The sequence below is a fragment of the Hyposmocoma kahamanoa genome, unplaced genomic scaffold, assembly GCF_003589595.1.
Source record: "Hyposmocoma kahamanoa isolate Upper Pololo Valley unplaced genomic scaffold, ASM358959v1 63, whole genome shotgun sequence".
Taxonomy (NCBI): Eukaryota; Metazoa; Arthropoda; class Insecta; order Lepidoptera; family Cosmopterigidae; genus Hyposmocoma; species Hyposmocoma kahamanoa.
Genome location: NW_020653851.1, coordinates 11,098,196 through 11,122,778, shown reverse-complemented (window position 1 = coordinate 11,122,778; position 24,583 = coordinate 11,098,196). Strand labels below are relative to the sequence as shown.

The 24,583-nt window shown below is 37.2% G+C and overlaps 1 protein-coding gene across 3 annotated transcripts; it reads left to right on the top strand.

Annotated features, from left to right (window-relative positions):
* Positions 1-517: 517 nt before the first annotated feature.
* On the top strand, positions 518-24,511 carry LOC113230516 (zinc finger protein 40). Of its 3 annotated transcripts, XM_026464484.1 has the most exons (7): positions 15,046-15,128; positions 17,523-19,061; positions 19,122-20,805; positions 20,890-21,057; positions 21,140-21,384; positions 21,528-21,718; positions 21,802-24,511. In XM_026464484.1, the coding sequence occupies exons 2-7, from the start codon at positions 17,542-17,544 to the stop codon at positions 23,508-23,510; spliced, it is 5,517 nt and encodes a 1,838-aa protein (XP_026320269.1). In that variant the 5' UTR covers positions 15,046-15,128; positions 17,523-17,541; the 3' UTR covers positions 23,511-24,511. The 3 variants fall into 3 exon arrangements, with proteins under 3 accessions (XP_026320268.1, XP_026320269.1, XP_026320267.1); XM_026464483.1 differs by lacking the exon at positions 15,046-15,128 and adding an exon at positions 518-858 and having other exon boundaries at positions 17,523-20,805; XM_026464482.1 differs by having other exon boundaries at positions 17,523-20,805.
* The last annotated feature ends 72 nt before the right edge of the window (positions 24,512-24,583 follow it).

The window sequence follows — 24,583 nt, the reverse complement described above, 5'->3', positions numbered from 1 at the left end:
CTATGTTAATGTAGTTTTTTGACGGATTACATTGTTTTCCAAATCCCAGGAGATCGCTACATATATGGTATGCAACATTTCTGTTACTAATTTAATGCAGTTCAATGTTAAAAACTGCGTTACTCCGCTATTCTTACTAACTATATTAGCTGTGATGTCATTTGCTAACATGTTTATAATGTACTTACATAAATGTAGACTTAAATAAAATTTCATCACTTCATATTACGTCGCAATGAAGAATTATTATCAAAATATCAAAAAGTGCTTTTAATAACAAATCAATCAAAAGTACCTATGAAAAATGAATGTGATGAAACGCTTGAATGACTTCATACCTAACGTTAAATTTGTAAAGCCCGCCACTGAACGAGAGCTGTCGTCGCCGTGCCGTTTGATTATATGAACGTGTGTGCGTCATACGTTCTATACTTCTATGTCGTGCGCCTTACATTTGTTTATGTATCTGTATGTGGTAGGTAGTACAGTATAGAAAGGTATTCATTCTCTCACTGTCTGTGATCAGCAGTACAACACGCTGCGCGTGTCTTACGTGTTCTGTCGTTTTATATTTAAATATATCTATTATCTTATTCGGTTCTATGTTTACTCTTTGAGATTTACGCAATTGATACTTCATCAGATATACTAAAGACAGTGTTGTGACATTTATTATTATGTAAACAAAAGTTGAAACTAGTGTAATGGAACGGGTAAAGGTTTTGCAAGATGTATGAGTAACCAATGACCGCAGGGCATCCCTGCACCAAGGCGCGCGGGAGGGGCGCGGGGCGCGGCGGACGGGAAGATCGCTCAATTATGGTCCTTCGAAGAAGACTATCTACCAACTTTTGACGAGTAAGTACCCTCAAGTGTATATATGAATAGAAAAATATAACATGTATGTATAGAGAATAGAAATGCTTTTATAGCCTCGATGTTGTCGATATGATGTTGTCTCTTTTTTTAATTATTCCAAGTGGGAAATTTCAAAGTTGAAACCAGCTACAGAGAACCGTTGAATCATGTAGGTAATAGAAACGCAAAATACTAAGTAAGCTAGCTTTCAAAACTTGAAGCTATTGGTCATCCAACACATCATAAACGAGGAAGAAATATATTATTCTCAAATGTGTCACTCTATTACAGTTGCATGTAATGCGAAGATTAAACTTTGTGATGTTAATTATTCTCTCATATTTGAGTTTCACGCGCATTACTTTTGAATGAATGTGTGAGTTTAATATTTATCTACTTGTATGCTTATCTGTCGGTACACTGTTGTGTCTCTATGTAAAAATCATTTTAGAAAACATGGCTTAGTCACATCATGTTGACAAGTAAACAGGTATGATTTTAACAATTCAAGTTACTCTTATTGTATACGAACTTACAAAATCTCAATACACTAGTCAACCCTTTTAGTGCCAGTTCATTCTCTACCTTACGACATATGTATCCATATTAAGCGGTTGGTTATACTAACTGGTTTGCGGACTGTGATCCCTATATTGAGTCACTATTGGGTAGACGCGGACATCAATATTTAGTTTCGAGTTTTACACCTGTACCTATTTAAAAACCTGACTACATAGACAAGTCTCCTTCGTTAGCCCTTTAGATGAATTGCAAAAATTTCATAAAATAATTACAAAATAATTCGGGTTATCCTTAGCCATGTCACCATTGACCTAACAAATGACCATAACAATTTGCAATTTGGATTGTATATAAACCGAAACGAATTATGTGGTTATTGTGAAGTGGTTATTACGTGACATATAATATAATTAATATAAGAGAATTGGTAGCGTGGCTACAGGTGACGTCGTCGTCCGCACAAGCAGCTGTACATATTGCTGTATATATGTGCGTTAGCCACTGACGACATTAAGTGAAGAGAGGAGAGGTAGAAGCTGGTATGGCGACAGTACGATGGCACGGGCACACGCGTGACCTCGAGCGCGCGGGGCGGAGGGCTGCGGGCGAGTGAGGCGTGGGGAGCGGGACGCTGGGGAATCCTTCTGGCGCCAGACCGACATCGGTGTCTGCCTGCGCCCCGCCTCCGCCCGCTTCGGCAGTGCTCGCACCGGCCCACTCGAAATAGATGCACGGTGATTTACGCCGCAGGCGTATGAGTAAATATGTTGCTCGCTTGCCTGCCTTGGCATGTCCGCCCGCCTCCACTGCATACCAATAGCTGCCTCATCTCAGGCCTTCTCTTATGGATTTCTGCAAAAGTACTCATTTAAAGGCTAACGTAAAATAGGTAATGTGCATGAGTAAAGCGCCCATTGAACATTTTTTTTCTGTATTTCGCGTCTTGTCTGTAATTTATATTAGTGTGGCAAAAAGAAAACGGATACGTACCTATATTACTACCTATTGATGAGCTACCAGTTACAGGAAACGTGGTTCTGAGAAACAATGAACATGTTCTCGTAACAAGTTTTAACCCGAGCAAAAATTGTTTTTATTGCGAGACCACCGCTGCTCTCTGCTCTTCTCGTCAATTTTTACGTTTGTTATTTATTTGGAAAAAATATCACTAACTAATACGTACAGGGTCAAGAGCACGTCAAGCTTGACACTTAAGATTTAAATCTAACTCTGTTATGCCGTTTACGATAAGAACGGTCCGAAGTACAAAGTGTCAAGTTTGACGTGCTCTTGACTGTACACATTGCATGTCCTGATGATTACATGACCTAGTATTTATTTATTAGTGTTGACTATTTTACGCACGTTAACCTAATGATATCTTAGGATTTCGCGACTCCAAGCAACCTGCCGTGACCTATTTAAAATTATACGCGATTTAGATCACGAAAAATAGTTTCGTTTCCAACGCTAACCTATGCCAACATGATAATCCCACATCTAAAATTATCTTCATCTGTATTTCCTTAATACATAGAATTGCCTCCTATACGTAGTTGTCACTCGAACGTACTAATTTTAAGCTAATTGTTTAAAAATACCCAAGTGCAACAACGACGTGGCTGATTAATTGAATAAAGGAACGTCGCCAAAAATCGTTTAAAAAATACTCGTAATTGCAGTGATTCGTTCCAGAAACTTGATATTGTTTTGAAACTTTCTGTACCCCAGTTTGTACCTTGCAATTCTCAAGAAATGTCTATAGTATTCTAGCAACTAATAAAGTAACATTTTACAGTCAAACGGCGATTATACATATAGCTGGAAGTATTCGATAGACATAATATTACTTGACATAACATAATGGCAAGACAATTGCAATCCCGGTGGCATGGCCGCGGTTCTGCATCCAATGATAAACGTTTAATCATCGTTAATGTAAAGGTAGATCGGAATTTACGGAAAATAAGTACATAATAATTATAATGTGGGGACTCAAGACTACAGAATAATAGCGGCAGTTTTGATTGTAATCGTCTATTTCCATTCAGTGGATCGTTTATTTGTGCGCGAGCGGTGGTCGGCCGACCGGCGGCGGCCGGGAACAAAAAGCGTCGCCATACGACCGGTCCCACAGGTTTCTTTTTGCCGGTGCTTCACTGACGCCCCACAAGCTACCCATTCATTTTTACAATTGTTATAACTTTCCAGCAGTAACGTAAACAAGACGTTTCGATTCTTTCAGCTTCAGAACGTGACTTAATTGTTTTATTTGCAGTATTGTATTAAGACATGACGACGCAATGTAGGAACTATAATTATTTATTTAGTACTCGGATTTATGGGTACTGTACAGTCAAGAGCACATTAAGGTTGACATTTTGGATGTTCTTATCGAACATTGCATACAGTTGAATATAAATCTTAAGTGTCAAACTTACGTGCTCTTGACCCGGTACCATAGTTGTAGGTTTGTTAAACACATTTTTCGCGGTGGCCATAATATGTGATATAAAATGGTAGAGAGTATGTAAGCACGTTATATATATCAACCGGCTGCTTTTCGAGCAGGTGAATTTGCGCCTCATGGACGATTCGTTCACTTCTGCATATTATTTTGTTGCAAAGTTGCAATGGGGATGTGACAGCTTATTGTTTCTTTTAGTATTGAACTTAGTTACACTTCCAGTTCTAAATTCAGGAATGTTGGTAATTAAATAAAAAATCCATATTTAATGTACGCGATTATGTCCTTGTGGACTTAGAAAACATGACGAAAGTACACGAAAACAATCCGTTTTAACTTAACACATGGAGGATAGAACCCCTTCCCCCACCCCTTCGCTACTATGGCCCATGGGGTCTCATTTGCAGTTGTTTTTATTGTTCTTTGTTTTAGCATATTGCTAATCCAACTGATCAGCACTTCATCCACTTCATGTCTTCTCAGCGCTGATTGTATGCTGGAGAAGTTGGTTTTATCGAAGGCGCCTCAATATCTATAAAGGTGCCTAGGCAGATTGCTTTGTTTTTGAGGGCCACTTCTATCAGGGCCGATTCAGTGGATTTGCCTTGGCTGTATGCATGTTGGTTTCCGTGTAATGGTATGTTCTTAAGCGCACCATCCCTCAGTTCTCTGTCACATAACCTTTCTAATGTTTTCAAGAAGAACGATGTGAGGCTGATTGGTCTGAAGGACTTCGCGTCAGTGTAGTCGTTTTTTCCTGGTTTCGGTATAAATATGACTTTTACTTCTCGCCAGCTTTGGGGCACATAGCTGAATGCTAGACAGGCCCGAAAGATGTCGACCAGGTGCAGGACCAGTGTGTCCCCGCCCCATTGTAGGAGTGCTGGGAATACTCCATCTTGACCTGGAGCTTTGTATGGTTCAAAGGTGTTTACTGCCCATTTTGTCTTTTCGTATGTTACTACTTGTTCAGCGTATCGCCAGTTATGGATCGATGTGTTGTGGTTCATTTCTTCGCACCTGTCGTCTTGGACGAACTTACATCCTGGGAAATGTGTTTCCAGTAGGGTTCTCTCCGTTTCCGCAGGGAAAGTTGTGTATGTGTTGTCTATTTTGCGTATTGAACCTAGCTCAATTGAATTTGAGTTGCCTAGGATTTTCCTTATTCTGTTCGCTTGTGCACAAGACGTAATGTTCCCGCAGTAGCCTCGCCATGACGCGGTGCTCCTGTCCGTCCCTATTTAGCATAACAATATACATAGGTAATAAGAAACCACTTTAAAAAAAACTATACTGTGCCACTGCTGGACAAAGGCCAATAACCCACTATTTTTGTAAAAAAAAAAAAATTTGTTATTCAATTTGATAAATATGCAATAAATAAATAAATAAATAAATAAATTATTATACTAAATTTTAAGATCCTATTCTGTACAAACATATACATATATCCATTGCTTCAACGTAAAGAATCGTAAGCCCAAATACGCAACTTTACAAGGGAACGTTTTAATGTATTTAATTTTAATGAAAAATACCTGCGATTCTTAAAGTCTTGCAGATTAGTATGACTCATACGCATTATGCTTTCTAATGCTTTATAATTTTGTTGCTGAGTATAATAGACCTACATAAGAATAAAGTTATTTATTTGCAATTGCAACAACAAATGCGCCTATTTATTACGATATTACGTAGGAGAGGTCGATATATTATATCTCATGTAAATATTGGTATTAATTTTGAAACGTAATTTATTTTTCGATATGCCAAACGCAATTGTAGATATTTATTGTTTTTAGTTTTAAAACTTAGTTTACGTAATCATACTGTTAAATTTACGCTTATCAGTATCAATGCTTTAGTTACAAGTATGTATGTGAGATTAAAGTAATTTGTTAAATGTATGTAAATGTTAAATATTTTATTGTTTAAATAAATCGAAAGTTGTATACAAAACTTTAATTTATTACAAACATATTGTTTTTTAAACTAGACAAAAAGTGCACAATTATGTTTACACATAAATGAAGATCAAATTAAAAAAATATATATTTTCAATTTTACCAAAAATACGTTTACTTAAGTAATACGTTGTTTAAGTAAAACTTGATACGTTTTATTAAGAGTTAGATAAATATAGAAGTCCCAAAAACATTCTAACAAAAATTAAACGTATTTGGTTAATAGAATGACATAATGATATAGTTAGAATATAGATATCTATATCTATGAGTTAGAATCATGCATTTTTATGAAATATGGTCTTTTTTTATTGTTTTCATTTGTATAAATTTCACAAAATGTATTTGTTTCAAGAAAAGCGTTACATCCGCTTCAAGGGTGTATTTCTAGGTAAAGCCATATTCAGTTAACACTTCTATACTCCGCGATCGATGCTAAAGCATGCGTAGTAGAATTAATTATGTAAGTGTCACAGAGGCCACTGGGAACACAATGCCGGATGACCCTTATTGAATTCTGTTTACGTCAGCCCCTTTTCTTCGAAGAAACGCTTTCTGTATCGAAAATGATTATTTAAAAAAAGCGTCGTAAATTTACATCATTTGATTTGTTAGTGTCGTATCGAATGCATACTTTTTATTTATAGATACAATTTGAAGGAACGAATGTGTCTTTGAGCCATCGAGTATATTTACTATTCTATGACGGCCACTAGGCCAGTGTCAGTTTCGATTAATGTTGTCAGTTAATATTGTTCAATAACGTTGACAGGACATTGGCGAAATCGCCATTTTTTTGTATAATTTTTATAATTATATTAAACTACCGTACATTGTTATTTTTACTTGACATTGGCAAAATCATTGCTTATTTCGATGGGGCCATAACATTTAACAAAAGCAGAAGAAGAAGAACATCAACGTTTCGGTAGCAGCAAGGTATTTATTTTTAGATGAATCTCTTCGACGGAATGCTGTTGTGGAGATACCTGGGGTAAAAAAAAACAATATGGACAAACAACGGACTAAAGTATTATATTATTAGAGTCATTGACTTACAAATAAACGGGTCTAATACAAAAACCACGAAAAAAATGTCCCAAGTCAACGTATTCGAAATTTAAATTGTAATGTCATCGCAGTATCACGCTGTCAGTAGAACAAATGAAGACTAAAGCGGAGTTTGGCGCTCTGTATACGATTTTAGCGCCTTACAAGTGCGGACACTTTTTAGCGCGGACCCGACGTCCATATAATTGTAAGTCAATGATTAGAGTGTATAAAATCACACAAAATGTTAATAAAGGGAGAATACACATAAAGAAGGAGGGATTTAAGGTTAATAGGACGAGGAATGAAGGAAGGAAGGAGGTCATACAAGGAGGACGTCAATTTAGGACATTCAAAGAAAATGTGATCAAGGGTACATCGTTCAGACCACATTCACACAAAGAGTTGTCTCTGACCCGGATTTTATTAAGGAACACAGGGGAACAAGTGTTACCCAGTCTCAATCTACAGATCGTTGAAGTGGTTGCCTTACTAGCTTCGCGAAACTTAAAAAACCATGGTTTCACTGGGAATGTTATTTTGAACGTCGGCATAGTACGCGCCTTTCTCTTGGCTAGTACGAACCCAATGCGCATGCCAGTCCAAACCTAGACGATCCTTAGCTAATCGATGCTTTGAGCAAATTGACAGGCATTGTCATGGGCTAGTTTGTGATGTTCAAAATGGCAATTGTATTTTTAACTGATTTCAAAGAAAAGAGGAGGTTCTCAATTCGACAGTATGTTTTTTTTCGTATGTCACGCGATAACTCCGGTATTATTGAACCGATTTTGATGATTCTTTATTTCTTGGAAAGAAGGTACCTGAGTAGTTTTAAATTTGAACACAATATTCCACCTCTAAGGGTGGTATACTAAGTGATGAATTCGGTTTCGCGCACTTTCCGATAAACGATTTCAATAAAACTTGGCAAATATATGCAATTCAACGAACTTTTGAGGTCGGATTTTTTAGTAGTTTATATACTGAGGCTATACCTGATAATATTCCATGTTGTGTTATTGAGCTACAAATTTGTTTGTTTCTGTTTAATATCATAGTTTTACTTGTATAGTTTGTATCTTGTAACTATACCAAAATAAATAAAATAAACATAAAATATTAGGAAATAAAACAATTTTTCCGGATTTAAATCGCGTATATTTGTTTTTACAAACCGACGTTTGGGGCCCTTTACAGGCCCTTTTGAAAAAACAAATATACGCGATTTAAATCCAGAAAAATTGTTTCATTTCCTATGTGTAACAATCGCGAAAACCTAAGACCTCGACATAAAATATTAATTAATTATACATTAGTACAAACGTAACCTTTGATAATTTACAAGGCGTTGCTGTAGAAACTGGGGAAAAAGACGAGAGTGGCGCCGCACCGGTGACCCGGAGCTGCAAACAAGTACCTAATGTTTATTCCATAGAGTTTATTCCCACGTTTGAAGTCGACGATTGTATTCCTAAATTCGGGAAACCACACGCAATCTATATTCTCATTTAAGTATTTACTAATTACATTGGTGTTGCCAATAATTTGCTACGCAGATTACCTACCCACGTTTACCTAAAGGTACTTGGTGTACAAACGGAACCTCTGTTTTCGATGTTGAAGCTGCTACATCTAGGCAATAAGCAAAAACTAGTTAAAAAATATTTAGTTTAGACACAACTGCGTCACTCGTTTATAAATAGCTCAGGCAGTGGGAAGCAAAGAAGATTCCTGGAATTATTGAAATCGTAAATGTGAAAAAGTATATGCGGAATCACTGACGCGACAAACCGGCGCGTGCTATGGTATTCCGAGAACCCGACACCCGAGTCACCAAAAAAAAAATCCATTTACTACAATGCTACTAGCGATGTAAATAAAAATTTAAAATTGTGATAATTATCTAGATAAATCCAATCTTTATATTTATGTTATGTGTATAGAACTAAATAGTACAATATATACCTATATATATTCGTAACGTCAAAAAGTGGATGCCAAACGCGTAGATTACTAATCACGTAGGTAACCATATTTATAGCATTAGCATTTTATTTAGCATCATACTCTTGACTGACGTGACGTAAAATTTTGGACTTGAGCCACTTTGAAGGAACAGTAAGTGTTATCAATTATCATTACGGTTTGATAATAACTGCACCTAAAATACTTATACATATATAATATATGAAAGATAATTTATAACCTACCTGTCAGCCTATAAGTACACAACTTCTTTCACCCACCGCTATCCTATGCTGAGTGTTGTTCTTATCCAATGCATTACATCTTGCGAGGTTTTGGGCTTTTCACATCCGGTCTTTTCCTCACTTCTGTCACTACGTGAAGCCTCGACTTTCATGCCAAGTGCCCTTTTGATCGCACCTGTTACCTTTTCTGCGGCAAATTTTTAGTAACAGTAGAGCTCCCTGGGAAAGAGTTCGTCCAGGGCCACCTTACCTATTTCTGCCGCCAAGCAGTATTGTCATCGCACTGTTAATACAATAGTGTATTAACTCAAAAAGAGGACTTTCGCAGAATCGATTATATTATAATATTCAGTATAGGTCAGAAATTTGTTGCTGGTAACGAAACCGTACGAGTAATTATCGTGATTCCTTGCACGTCAGGTTGCGCTTTCGTCAGAAATAGTTTTTTTATGAACACTCGTCAAATTTCGCTTTTGTCATATGTTGACAGTTCTTTTTATGTGAGAGTCAGAATGGCGGGTGTATCTTAACGATTATGAAAGGTATATATACTAAGGAGATGAATTTCTGACCTATAAGGAAAAAAGAAGTGATCTAACGAAAGAGGAATCTGACGGATGTGTACTAAATCCATATGACAAAAGCGGAATTTGAAAAAAGTGTTGTTATTGGTTGTCCACATTCGTCATTCCTGACGAAACTAGAATATGACGGATGTGTACTAAATCGACAATTTAGCTTAAAGTTAATATTATCCTATCATCATCATCATATCAGCCGTAAGACGTCCACTGCTGAACATAGACTTCCCCCAAAGATTTCCAAACCAGCCGATCGGACGCGACGTGCATCCATCGGTTACCCGCCGCCTTTATCAGGTCATCCGTCCATCTAGTAGGGGACCGTCCACTGAACGCCTTCCGGTTCGTGGTCTCCATTCAAGAACCTTTCTGCCCCAACGGTCTTCATTTCTACGAGCAATGTGCCCTTGCTACCTTCAACTTGCTAATCCTTCGAGCTATGTCGGGACTTTCGTTATTCTACGGATGTCCTCATTTCTCATTTCTAATTCGATCACATTTCACATTGCTCGCTCCATAGCTCGTTGAGTGACTTTGAGCTTTTTTATGAGGCCCATAGTCAGTGACCACGTCTCAGAGTTGTAGGTCATCGCTAGCAACACGCACTGCTCGAAGACTTTTGTCTTCAAGGACTGCAGTATTGCGGACGAGAAGACGTCTCAGCGCTTCCCGAAAGCTGCCCAACCGAGTCGGATTCGACGATTGACCTCTTTCTCGAAGAAATATTATCAAATAGTAAATATTTATTTACTTACGCTACATACTTATTATTATTGTTAAGAATTGTTTAAATTAGAACAAACAAGGTGATCTTAATATGTTTATTTATCTACAATGTATCAATCTATCTTGCAAAGTTTCTGCTGAGTATCAGTACAGAATGTAAGATCGCTATGTCTAGATAATTTTTATCAAAAAGCGTAGTCATCAGTGGGAGATTGTGCATTACATTTTTTTATTAGTTTAATAATATGTAGGCAGGTACAAGTACGTTACGTAGGAGCCAGCTTTATCATGTTCATTATAAAAGATGGTATCAGTTGATATAAGAAATTTAAAATATTACAGAATTTATTCGGTTAATTGAGGGAGGTTTTTCGGTGAAAGAAAATGCATATTTATTGAATGAAAATAATAAAAACGCGTGGCATTAATAAAAACGCGTGGCATTCCCAGATTGACTTGTCAACAAACAAAAATAAATTACTGCTAATACACATCGGAAACAGAAACACCTTTCGAGGTATTGGCGACTAGCCAGCACATCATCTCTCTTTTCTTGAATCCTCGTCAGTGGCCAACTCAATGTTTGTATTGTAAAAGCCAAATCTATTTCAGTTCATCATATAAATCGATACGTCCGCATACAAAAACGAATACCCACTCAAATCATAATAACGCCAAACAATAGAATATTACGTTATACGCCATCACAATAACAAACAGAGCTAGTAAAGTATACATCATCGAACATAACATTTTCCTCCGAATGCAAATCACAATTAACATTACGGAGGGAGGAAAGACTAGCTACAATGAATAGGTATTTATTTGATCAAGTGTTAGCCAGATCCGCTGACTCACAAATATTATAGTCGCATTCACACATAAGGCGTATTTTGAGCGTTAATATGTGAACGACAAAATTCACGAACGATGACGCCATTCTCTTGGTACAAGTGTTTTATTGTATATTACATTGTAACGTTAATTTATGTGGTTATCCAGGTATGCGTACCTACATACTGTGCATACGTAATTTTAAAACTTGAAGACGTGATAACGAGATAGTACTTAGTTATGTTTTCGACATGAAGTGCTTCGTATTGCATATTGGCGGTGCCCTTTTTAGAATTTCGCCAGAGTAAAAATAACATAAAAGTTATGGCGAACGTCGCCAATGTCAAGTTTGGTCGTGAATGGTGGACAATTCAATAGCTATGTGGCGAATTTATGACACTGCAATGTTTTTGGCAAGTGTTGTCAGTAAACCTGGCCGTCTCTGCAAATTTATTTCTGGACAATGAGAATATACGAACATTGCGTACGAATATGCTGAAGGCCAGATTTTTATGATTTAAGACATTTTTTTTCAGTTCATTCTATAATTTAATAAGTAAATAAAAATAAAAATTAAATTGGTTGGGGGTTATTAGAACTAAATATTGCTTATATCGTTAATGCTACAAATTTAACTGCCTCTGTGGCGGAACGGTTACCATGACGGACTGCCACGCAGAGATCCCAGGTTGGATTCCCGGGCCGGGAGAAATATTTGTATGACCTACATTAATTTCTCTCGCGAGTTAGGGTGTAATTTGTGTTTGTCTATGTATGTGTCCATGGCACCCGCGACACAGGGTTTTCCTAGTGCGGGCTATGTTGAGTGTGTGCGTTATTATTATTATTATATTTAGTAATTATAATACCTCTGGAACTTTTCTGTAAATAGGTAAATAATACTTAACATACCTAAATACTTAAATATTATAACTATATAGAAAACAAATCATTTTAAATTCTGTATTAAAGTACGGTGGGCTTCGACTTAACATGTACAAAATGTAATTTTTTAAAGTGTAACTTGCGTCATTTACATAATATATTCTTTCCAATGTGTTTATAGGAACGTCAACGTCTTTGTTTAGTAGGCATTAATGAAATTATTATGTATTATACATATTATACACATACTTGTTTATCCCAAAACGTCATTCGTTTGATTGTAGATAGTTACGAGTACGTACCTATCTATAACATTTCAATAATTCGTTCGCGTTCATTATTGTGACCCCACCAGCTCCTATACAATCTAATAGATTAGAAACTATCGTAGGTATGTTAGTCAGCGTTTGCTTGGCTTTTCTGTTTGCTGTCGGTTAGCTGGTTATAAATAAGTAGGTGTTACGTGGCTGATCTACAGAATGAATACCTAACATGGAGAACGGTTGACGGGGCGTGGTGCGTCTCGACTCTCGACAGCTCGGCGGCATAGCGGTTAGGCCTGCCAGCCGATGACCTGGTTCCGAAGGAAACCCGCACAAGGTGAAGCGACAACGAAATCCATCTTCTACCGGTATATTAAAGCTTACTATTACGACATGTTGATACCTATTAATTTCCAAACCAAAATAATAACTTCGGACGAATGATAAGAATAACAGTAGATAGTGATAGAAGTCGAGAACGAACTTATCTGTAGAATAATCTCGTATTTTGTGTTCATTTCGGTAGTTAACGCTTGCTACCAAGACGGGTTTCCCGCCCACGCGACTTGATGGCGCCCGACCGGACCAACACATTTATTCAATAGCAGCTTTGCCAAACGCTCCACTGCTGCGTGGATGAACATTTATTATTTTGTGCTCTGACCTGACTGATCATTCAATTATTGTTTTTGCGCTTACGTCTAGTAGATAATATACAAATACAAAGTATAACCAATGTACATTTATGTCATTAAAGAAATAAAATAAAATTTATTTCGTAGAATTAGCTATATGATTATTATTTAATAAGCTTCTCAGAATTTTGAGTATTGAAATACATTTGAGTTAATACATGATTTTAACGCCTAGATTTACATATCTGTCAGTCAGTGTAGACATTAACAGAGAGCCAGACACTCACAGCGCCGCGTAGCTCAAGGTCGTGGCATGACGTCTCGGCATTCGGCAACAGGCGAGAACGCCAACTAAACAACGCAACAAGTGAGTGCCCCGCGCCCCCGCTTCGCATGCCAGCCGAGAAACAGCTGTAGCAGCATCATCGCAATAACTAATCATTAAAGTTAATACTACTTATTATATCCAACAGAACGGCGCCGAAAGGATTCTCTAAGACACTTTATAACATGAACAGACACAAACAAAAACAACCAAAATAATACTCAAACACCCAATTGAATAATTCAGATTCAGAACTCACGATTTAATAAGTATTCCGAGAAGCTTGATTATAAATCTCTATTAAAACATACATTATTCGCAAACGACGTGAATAATATACTCGTATATCAGTGTATCTCTCACTTCCTGACCAAGTTGTTCATATTCGAACGACTACGTGCTATCAGCGAAACGCGTGCGTCATCGCCTCCGCACCACTGATAAAATGCTACCAATTATCATTGCAAATAATATGCTTATACATCGTGTTTCTAACGCGAGTATCATGTCGTTTCTCTAATGGAAATTATCATTGTAGCTTAGCATTAAAACAGATTCATGTCCGTAATGACGCCAACCTTCCATGCTTGCTCAGAGAATGAAAAATATGTATTTCTGTAAGTGTACTGAAATTTGATAAAGGGGTCTTGCCGAGTGATAGCGAGTTCACGAGATAAGTTAAATATAGAGATATGGCTGAATAATTTTATGTTTTGTAATTATAATGCGAGTTGTATTTCCCAGATAAAGTTAATTTAGTATGAAGTAGGTACCTAAATGTTCCAAATCCCAATTTCTAAACAAGTTGTGAACGTTCATCTTTAAAGGCGAACATTATGTACATCGTTTGTAAGTACTTATTAGACACTTGTATTGGTTGCCAAAGTAGGTACGTTATTCTTCAATGTTACTGGAGAATGTTAATAGATAGACGGGGCATACAAAGCGAATACCCGTTCTAGTCGAGCGCAACCGTTACGAAATCAGTGCTGCATGAAAATTACATTGCGTTGCTTGTGTTGCAGATAAATAATTAATTAGATTCAAAGCCCATTACGTATCCCCATTGCATCATGAGTTCTGTAAATCATCTACAAAAACATGTTGCTGGATGATCTACCTTTACATATGTTTATACAGTACGCGCACTGAGTCGCCTAATATTTGTTTAGAGAGATCTTCATCAAAGACGCGAGCGAAACTACGTTTATTGTGTTTTTTGTCGTAGATGGTGCTGTAATCGCAGTGTAAAGTCCGTGCATATAATAGACGTATATAAATAGATTACGAAGAACAACCGATCCGGTTGCGGTGAAGGAGAGAGATAGATGAAACGCGACATGAATCACTACTCACAGCGGGCGCAGAGTCAGTGCGGCGCGCGGGTAGGACACGAGTGCGGAGGGAGGCAGCGAGCGTATCGCCGAACGGAACGAAACGAGCCAACGACACGGTACAAACAGCAGTTGGATAGACATCCGCGGAGCGGTTGCGTGCGTCGCACGTTGCTAGAATGTACGACCATTCGAGATACACTCACGACCTGTAGACTAAATAATTATCTAATTACTCACATGTCTTTGATTATAACTAGTGAAAAACAAGTAGAATTACGGCGCGAGCGACGCGCGTGTGACGATATTACAGGTGTATGTGTGTGTGAGTGGCATGGATCGTCGCGCAATTATTAACGATGATTCACTTGTGCGCGGGTGAAATGCAGCCTATCGGACTTGTTGACATTAGTTCTGGAGGTGTAAACAAATGATATCAAGATTAAACGATAGAATGATCACATTTCCGTGGTAAGATTAGATAATTTACTCAGTCAATAGAAAAATGAGAATTCATGAAAATAATATCTTTTAATTTCCAATTTTCCAACCTTTTCCTCATTAGTGCCTATACTGGTTTACTGAGGTCAATACATTTAATATATAAATTTAATGACTTTACTTTAGGTAGTAGGTATAAGATAATAGATATTAATTATTTAAGGTTCTATAAAGCAATAGTGAAATTGAATTCAAATTTTAAGTAATATTACAGTCATGAGCACATCAAGCTTAACACTGAGCAATTCTTATCGTAATAGGCGTAGAGTTAAATTTAAATCTCAAGCTTTACGTACTCTGAACCTTGTACCAGTACTAAGGTAGGTATATGCACACTGTCGAAAATCGGTTACGTATTAGAAAAATAACGTAGGGTCAATCAACGAAGGGATCATGGAAAATAAAAACAAAATCCACAAACAGTGGTAGATGTAGGAACCACTTACACTGCTCAGTTGCTTGAATTTTTTCAACTTTTAAGTTTAAAGCTTTATAATGGGTAAAATTGTGAAGTTATAAAAGGGACAAAATGTGAAAAAAGCATTGATGTACATTTTCTAATCAGTGATATATTAGAGGTACGTAATCATAAACATAAAGGGTGGCGGCGTGCCGGCGGCCGACACAGGCGTCGCCGTCGTTGCCAGGGCCGCCTGGCTTGGCGCCAGGCTGGCGGGCGGCGGCCGGTACCCGGGATTCCTTTGTCTCATTACAACACTAGTATTTATGCTGCCACCCCACCGCTTTTATACCATCTTCGTAAATTCCATGTAAATAACTTTGTACACACCTTACATGGTTTAAAAACGGATACATAAGCTACCTAAATTATATCATCCTCTCACTGTCCGACTAAATTACTACAATTTATGACGATAGTAATAATCAATTTGTTTTAAAAACGGCCTCGTTTCCAAGAAATAGATTTGCAGAAAATAACGCCAAGCTCGGCACTCGTTAATAAAGAGCGCACACAATCGTAAAACGGCACATAGTCCAGTTGTAGGTGTAGGAACTGCGTCTGTGTGAGTACTGCGTAATGCGCTTATTTGCTCGCTCGTTCTTAAACGCGCAGAGCGGCTCACTTGTCTCCGGTTCTCAGAAATTGTAACGCCTTCTCGGAACGCACTTACACAGCCGCCAACGGGCGAACAACTTGAGCGAGCGCAAAAGCGAGGTCGCCACCACACCATTACACGTATTTGGATTGTCTAGATAAACACCCACAGTTGCATTGTGAATTCTGACATCTCATTCGTTTCACGCTTGGGTACCTGTTATTTCTTACGTCGAAGTGAGGCTAAGAAGTATTATTTTAAGTAGGTAATAATATCTATCTTACCAATACATATACCTTAAATATTTTGTATTCCTACAAAGTCCCATTATCAATGATAAATACAATTTTTTTTTTATTATTTATATTTTTAACTTGCGTACTTAGTAGTAATGAATGAAGAACAAAACAAACACGTATAATACAAAGCAATTTTCAACAAGAATGGGGATACCCTCGCTGAGTCCGTTACCGCGAGTTTGTGCCTACGTCATGATGATGTCACACCGTACACCAATAGAAATAACAGCACGGCACATGCGCCGTGCTTGCGTCAACTTGCTCACTACAACAGTGTGTTGTGACTACCTAATTACTTGGCTATCATTTGCAAATCCGGATATTTACGAGATATTTATATATGAGTAGGTATTTACATCCTTTTATAAAATGTATTTGGATGTCTTGTTGACTTACGATCTACATAATTTCCTATCGTATGAAGTATAGAATCTACTACGTAACGTGTAGGTAATTTAATAACAAACGAAAACTAATTACCTATGTGCGTGTTGCATCGTTGTCTTAGGCTGCTATTAAACAAACTGCATAATAAGTCCGTATAATACAACTCTATGCAGACGAAACTGACTGCATGCAGTCGACATTAATCGAAGTTGACGTCGAGATGGAAGCACGGACGCTACTTCTGTTACTATTGTTACGCCGCCGGCGTAATCGAAGCCAAAAACAAGTGTGTAGCATGAATAGATCTACTTATGTTAAGTTGCTTTAGAGAAGAAGTGATTTTAATGTACTGTACTCGAAATGAAGGCAAGATGAAAATAAATTTAATTAAAAGAATTGGAATGTCGATTGCCACTTTTGATAAAATAAATAACATACTAAAAGCATGTTATTTTTTTATTTATCGGACTATCGTTCACATCGACGCTTGAAGTTGAAGTCCCAACTGCATGCAGTCGAGTTAATGCAAACATGCAGCCAATCTGTAGCAGCCTCAGTATATACTTGTACCGAAATCCTAAATTATTCGCCCAGCTAACAAAATATTCCTTTTTTTACAGGTAAAAGGGGGCGGATACGATGCCACTCACGCAAGATAAACGTTTGGATGATAACTTCTCTAACAACAATGATCACAGTTATCTTCACAAGAAGTTTAAAAAAATGGCAACTACAATGTCTCCGTTATCCGCCAGTCACCTTAAAGGCGGAGTAAGCAGGCATTTGGAAACAAGCGTAGCACATTCTGCTTGCAACACTTCAATATCAAACGGCAGCATTGCAGCAGCTCACCCAGAAATAGAGAAAATTAAAGAAAGAGAGCTCGTAAACGTTATAGATGTGGAGAACAATGTACAAACTAATTTAAATAAAGATAGCTGTAGATTAAGTGATGTAAATAATATCGTTCAAGTATCTGGTCAGACCAGTGTTACTGATGAATTTTTAAATAAGACTGAGAATGTTGAAAATGATTTTATCAGGGATTCAATCAATGGAGGTACAGGAGGGCGTTATATTTGCCCGTATTGTAAATTATCTTGTGCCAAGCCTTCTGTTCTTCAAAAACATATCAGAGCTCATACGAACGAGAGACCTTATCCTTGTGTACCTTGTGGTTTTGCTTTTAAAACGAAGTCAAACTTATATAAGCACAGACGATCGAGAACACATGCCCTTAGATTACAGGGTGCAGACGTGTCCTCCATGAATGATGAAGACTTGTCAGGAGGGTCCGAAAGTGACACGTCTATGCCTTCCTTGTCTATATCAGACACAGGATCAGAACCTTCTATTATTAGATTTGAAAATTCTAGGCCTAGCGAGTTTTCCTCTCCAGAATTAACAAGCGATATCGCTGTGCCGTTACTAAGCATGAATACGTCATCGGCTGATAACAGTAAATCAAAAACCATATATAAACCTAAGTTTCGAGCGGCGTTGTATCAAGAAAGCGACGAAAGAGATAAATTGAAAAGGACGATTTCGCAGAATGCGGATTTCCTTACCGAACATATCTCAAAGATTATATCAGACAATGAAGCTATTGTTGACGTCATCGATACACCTTTACAAAAAAAATATGGAAAGATAAAACAAATTGCAGAAAGTAAACAATTTCTGAATGAAATAGACATAAAACAAGAACCATCTCCACTGAATTTGACTAAAAATAACCATGAAATGGAGACTCCTTTCAGAAAAAGGTCGCATTCAGAGACATTTACTCACATAGACTACCATAAACACCCATTAAATCCTGAGGGTTCAATTATAAAAGATCTACTTTTGAAAACTAAAGGTAATGGTTTGGTTCCTGTTGCGGGTGAGATAGTAGATGGAATGGGATCTTTATTCGCGTGTCCACTTTGTCAAATCATTTACAGAAGTGCAGAAAATTTGGAAGTACATAGAATGTATTATTGCAAAGGTAATGTTGCTAATAGCATTGTGTCGTCCACTAACGTTCAAAAAGAATCTGTTAAAGCGGTTAGACCTGAAAATGTGTTCGTTAGGAGTAATTCAATACATGTTCGCTTACCTGAAACTCCTTCAGGTGTATTTCCTAAAGTAAACAGGTCACCACCATTAAAAAGCAAACCTGACAATCTGGTGATTGTGAAGCCGGATACTAACGATGTTATTGCTCCTTTACCGTCACCTGGTCCTTTACTTGGGCACACGAGACTCGTTGACACCAGACCTTCGTCCGATTTAAATAGAAAAACTGAAATCATTAAATTAAAGCCAGCACTTAGCCCGAAAAGACGATTAGACAGCCGATCGGATACATACAGCCCAAGATCTATAGAAAATATTTCGCCAAGGTCTACAGATTTGTATCCACAACCTAAAATAAGATGTTTTGAAACAAGTTCTGTAACATTAAGGCCAATTGAAGAATTGTCACCACACATGAGACACAACACTACGTCGCTTCAAATGTTTGGCGGAGAAGTAAAAATAGTAGATCACTCTGGTGGCACGACTACGTTAAGAATTGAGCCAAGCAAAAATCAACTCTCACCCATTTTAATTCAACAAAACCTCTCGCCGTCTAAGATCGCAAATGATACGGAAGCAAGCAGTGTTGTAGTAAGGTCTGGATTACACTCGGGAGGAACTATTGTTCACAATCCTCCAACGCCAAAGGAAATAATTACCACACCGCAGTCTAAAACACCTCGAATATCTATGGCCAATGCTCCGATCATTTCAAATATACCGAATATTCATGATGTAACACATTTTCAATTCCCGCCACTTAGTGCAATTACAGCGTACAACCCTTTAACCTTACCTCCTCTTAGTCCATCGTCGTCACCTAGCGGTACATCAACAATTTTGCACGGTGGAAAATTAATACCTCACGTACCTGGCATTCCTGGACCTAACACGCCAGGGTTGTTCATTGGAAATCCTAAACTTCAATCAAAAACTGCGAATAATGATAATAAAACTTTACTTTCACCAAGTGAAAATGTGCACGGAGGCTTAGTTCAAACAGTAAAAGTGACATTTGCTTCAAAATATGATTCTATAAGAAACGTCAAAAGTCCAATACGCTCACTTCATAACGAAGCAGAAAAAGGCCAGGAAAACAGTTATGGAATTGAATCACCGCATCAGAATATGTCACCAATACCGATAATAAAAATTAAAAATGTAGATGATTCTAGTATACTTCCAAAAATATATTCAAACAACATCATTAAACCTGTAATCGGCAGACAAGATATCGCCATCAAAAGAAATGCCGAAGGTATTCCAAGGACAACCATACTAAAAGAGACAACCACATATCCAATAAATAAAATAAAAAACAAATGTAATGTTACTTTATTTTCTAAACACATAGATTCCAAACAAGAAGAAATAAGAAACTTCAACTTTGAAAATCTTATAACTAAAGCTGAAATATACAACAATCAAATTCCAAGTTCATCCGAGGTTCAAAAGAATACCAATGCTCAGGAGTCACTTGGCGTGCCCATTCAAAACGAACGTTCAGAAACTTCTTATTTCCAAAAAAGCTCTTCAACGAAGATCACAGCAGATGAAAGAAAACCGAAATTTTTAAGACCGTCAACTTTACCTCTGAAACCTGGAACCTTTACACCAAAAAAACACCATGGTATCACTCCCAACGCAAACACAATGCCTCTGGTATCTCCTGAAACTCCTCGACCAGCTAAAGCCTATGGCCAGCTTTATTTGAATGGAAATGCATACACATACTTGGGACTGAAATGTTCTACGAAAGTATTTTACTGCACAATTAATCGCCCACAACCTACTTATGTTCCAAATCAACACTTTCTATCGATGTACAGTAATTGGCAGGTAAGGAAACAAAAAATTTGTGTAGCATTTCAATTTAACGACGCTTGTACTTGTATAATTTACGTTGCGTTATTATGTTTACAGTTATTATCGGAGCTGACGCCAGACCCGCTGGGACTGTCAGCATCGTCTGCTATGTCTCTCTATGACTCACGACATCGACCGCAAAGCGTAGCTGTCGCTGTGATTAAACAGGATCTCATATTGACACACTCGTCACAGTGGAATACAAATTTGAATGACCATAAAGAGGTACTGCAAAATATATTACACATAAATTAATTTGTGAACCATTATTTTACAAGAATCTTTCAAGAACATTTTTCTTTTCTAGATGCTATCACTCGAATCGAAATTGTCTGAAGATACTAAAGTGCAACATCCTGATAACGTACCCAAGAAGGAATTAACAGGAGGATTCGAGAGCAATGAAGAATATACTTACGTACGCGGGCGCGGTAGAGGACGATATGTTTGTTCCGAGTGTGGAATTCGTTGTAAAAAACCTTCTATGTTGAAGAAACACATTCGTACCCATACTGATGTACGACCCTATACTTGCATACATTGTGCTTTTAGGTTAGTGTTAGTACGTATTAGGTACTATTAGATAATTATTAGATAACGGGTACAAAAATATTTGCAACCTATCCAAATATATGATTATATATTTCAATAGTTCAAAAACATTTTGTAATATATATTGTTTATTGCTTTTACAGTTTTAAAACGAAGGGAAACCTTACAAAACACATGAAGAGCAAAGCACATTATAAAAAATGTTGCGAATTAGGAATAAACCCTAACGAAGGAAATGACATAGAAAGCGGTGAAACAGTTCAATCTGGAGAAACAGATGATGACACAGATACAGACGGTGATGAAGGAAACGAAGGCGAAACTGAGTCAAGTGGTAAGCATTGGGTCTGATGGGTAATTATTATTAATGATTTCTATCTCATTTTGATTTAAATGTGATTTTTCTGTTATTTACAGACACTGAAGTCAGCAAGTCAAGACTTCCAGAACATGAAGCTGCACATTGTTTGTTATCATTAGGAGGGTCTAGGCCAGCTACATCGGCGACACCAGGCCTTATAACCAGTGCACGGCCGTGTACATATCCATACACTCCAACTGGATTAGAAAGCACTAGCACTTTAGACTTCAATTCCGAGAGATTACAAATTTCAAGGTGTTCATCTGTAGAATCCAGATCAACTACAGACAATGAACCAATGGACCTGAGTAAAAATGAGGTTAAGCCTTCAGGAAATAATTTAACTGAAATACCCACAGCCAGAGAGTCAAGTGTACTGGCGTCCTTAGCTTCAAATACAGCGAAGCTCCCGCAGTCTCAATCACAATGGCCTAATGGAGAACCTATGCTTCACACATATTTAACAGAAAGAGCACTTTTCGACTCAAAAATAAAACAAAGTCAACTTACAGGTAATCTTAGCAAAGCAAGAAAAATCGACTTAGAGAAGCCTCTTTTTGTAGAAAATGGCAGTAATCATGTTGCCATTGTTACGTCATCCAACAGTCCAATTCCATCTACCACAGGGTCTCCAAGAATTGATGGGCCGTTAAAAGTGGTAAATCTTTGTGAAAACGATAACTCACATAAAAATATGACAATTTCAAAAGAAGATAGCACAATACCATCTAAAGACGTTTCTGTAACATTAAATGTGTCTACGGAATCTAGACAAATTCGTGTGCAAAGTACTAGCAATGCAGAAAACGCAAAGCATGTTGTTTCCGAGTATTTGAAACATGCCAGAATGAATTTAACGAAAAACCATGATGACAATCCGACACTTCAAAATGATAATATGTGTGAAATTAATAATACTAAAAGGACTAATATGGAAGAAACCACTAAAGAAGAATTAAATAGTATAGAACACGATTCTATGAAACTGTCACCTTTAGAAATCGACCCTGTTGCTCGGAAAGTTGTGATTGGTGTAGGCGGTGTCGCGTTCAAAGTGTCCAATAGAAAAGAATTTGAAAATACTTCCTACTCGCCAGGTAAACTTATGGAAGACGGGCGTAGAGTTTGTGATTTTTGTAACAAAACTTTTACCAAACCTTCTCAATTACGCTTGCATCTAAACATTCATTATATGGAAAGACCATTTAGATGCGGTGTGTGCGCCGTTAGTTTTCGGACGAGAGGTCACCTCCAGAAACATGAACGGTCGGGCTCACATCATAATAAAGTGTCTATGACATCGACATTCGGAGCGGCGACTTCATTTAACCCAAGACCGTTTCGATGTTCTGACTGCAATATTGCATTTAGGATACATGGACATTTAGCAAAACACCTGAGGAGTAAGATGCATGTCATGCGACTTGAGTGTTTATTTAAACTGCCCTTTGGGACATTTACTGAAATCGAACGGGCGGGAGTTAGCCTTACGGACATTGATACAACAGACTGCGCCAGTTCGCTCGCAAGTTTGCAGTCTTTAGCTAGAAAACTTCACGAGAAAGATCCAACTAAGTTAGAATACCGCGAGCCTTCTACTATTGGAGCACCTTCTGCTGGTAAGGAGTCATCTGATGATGAAGAAGGGATTCTGGCTTCGGAGAAAATGTGTGACAATGAAAAAGATAGTGAGATGAAAAATATTGATAGTAGTGAACATCAAAGGAAAGAAACGCAAGTTAACTATAGTGCCACAGATAATTAGTGCCAAAATTATTCTAAGTAGGATATTTTAATGTGCAATTTTGTTTCTGTTGTTAATTTAAGATGTAATTATTCATACTGGGGTTTGACTCAGGCACGACGTGTGAAAACAATGATGCGCTTTAATTATACTATACACATGTGTATTTTAATTCAATATATAATTGTGAAAATATTGTAAATATCTCAATTTAAAATAATTTTAAAGTTGTTAAATTTGCTTCCATTGTAAGGCTTACTTATCTGTTATTGATTAGTAACTGTTAACTTATACCTAAACTAAGAAGGGTACAGTTGATTGCCTCTATCGTAAAGAAATTACGATTCAATTTTCCTTTTATGTCTAAAATTACCGAAACTTTAAATTTACTGTAACATTTTGTGGTCCACATATAAAAAATATTAAATATCAAAATACATATTACAAAATCCTAAAATTATAATCTTGAATAAGTACCACACACTTTTGTATGTATTTTTGTAAAATATATACCTGATGTATTTACATTGAGTAACAACTAACATCTACTTCCAAGATCCTTTATCTTTAAAAACGATTGGCATATCAACTTCCATAAACGAAATTTAGAATAATTATACAATAATAAAAATCCTCGATGAGTCTTCCATATCAAAAAATAGTACTTGTGCTAGATATTCGTTTATAAAATAGTTGCTCTGCGAATGGGTGAATATTTGATGAGTGATTTTATCTCTGTTGCCTGTAAAGCAATAGCAATATTTCCGTTCAATAAGTTCCGTGCATGTTTCCATCTGTATCAATTAAAAGGACAGAAGACTTATTTTTAATTCATTCTGAACTTTTTATGCCTTATAAATTTATGCAAAGTTGTCGTAGCCCTCTTAAAGTTGTAGATCAGTCTATGATCAACAATTAATTTGAAAGTACTAAACTAAAATTAAGTCCTTAGGTTTTCGCGATTGTTACACATAGGAAATGAAACTATTTTTCCGGTTTCCACAGTTAACCGTGACCATGGGACCTGTAAAGGACCCGAACGTCGGTCGGTTTGTTTTAAAAAACAAATATACGCGATTTAAATCCGGAAAAAT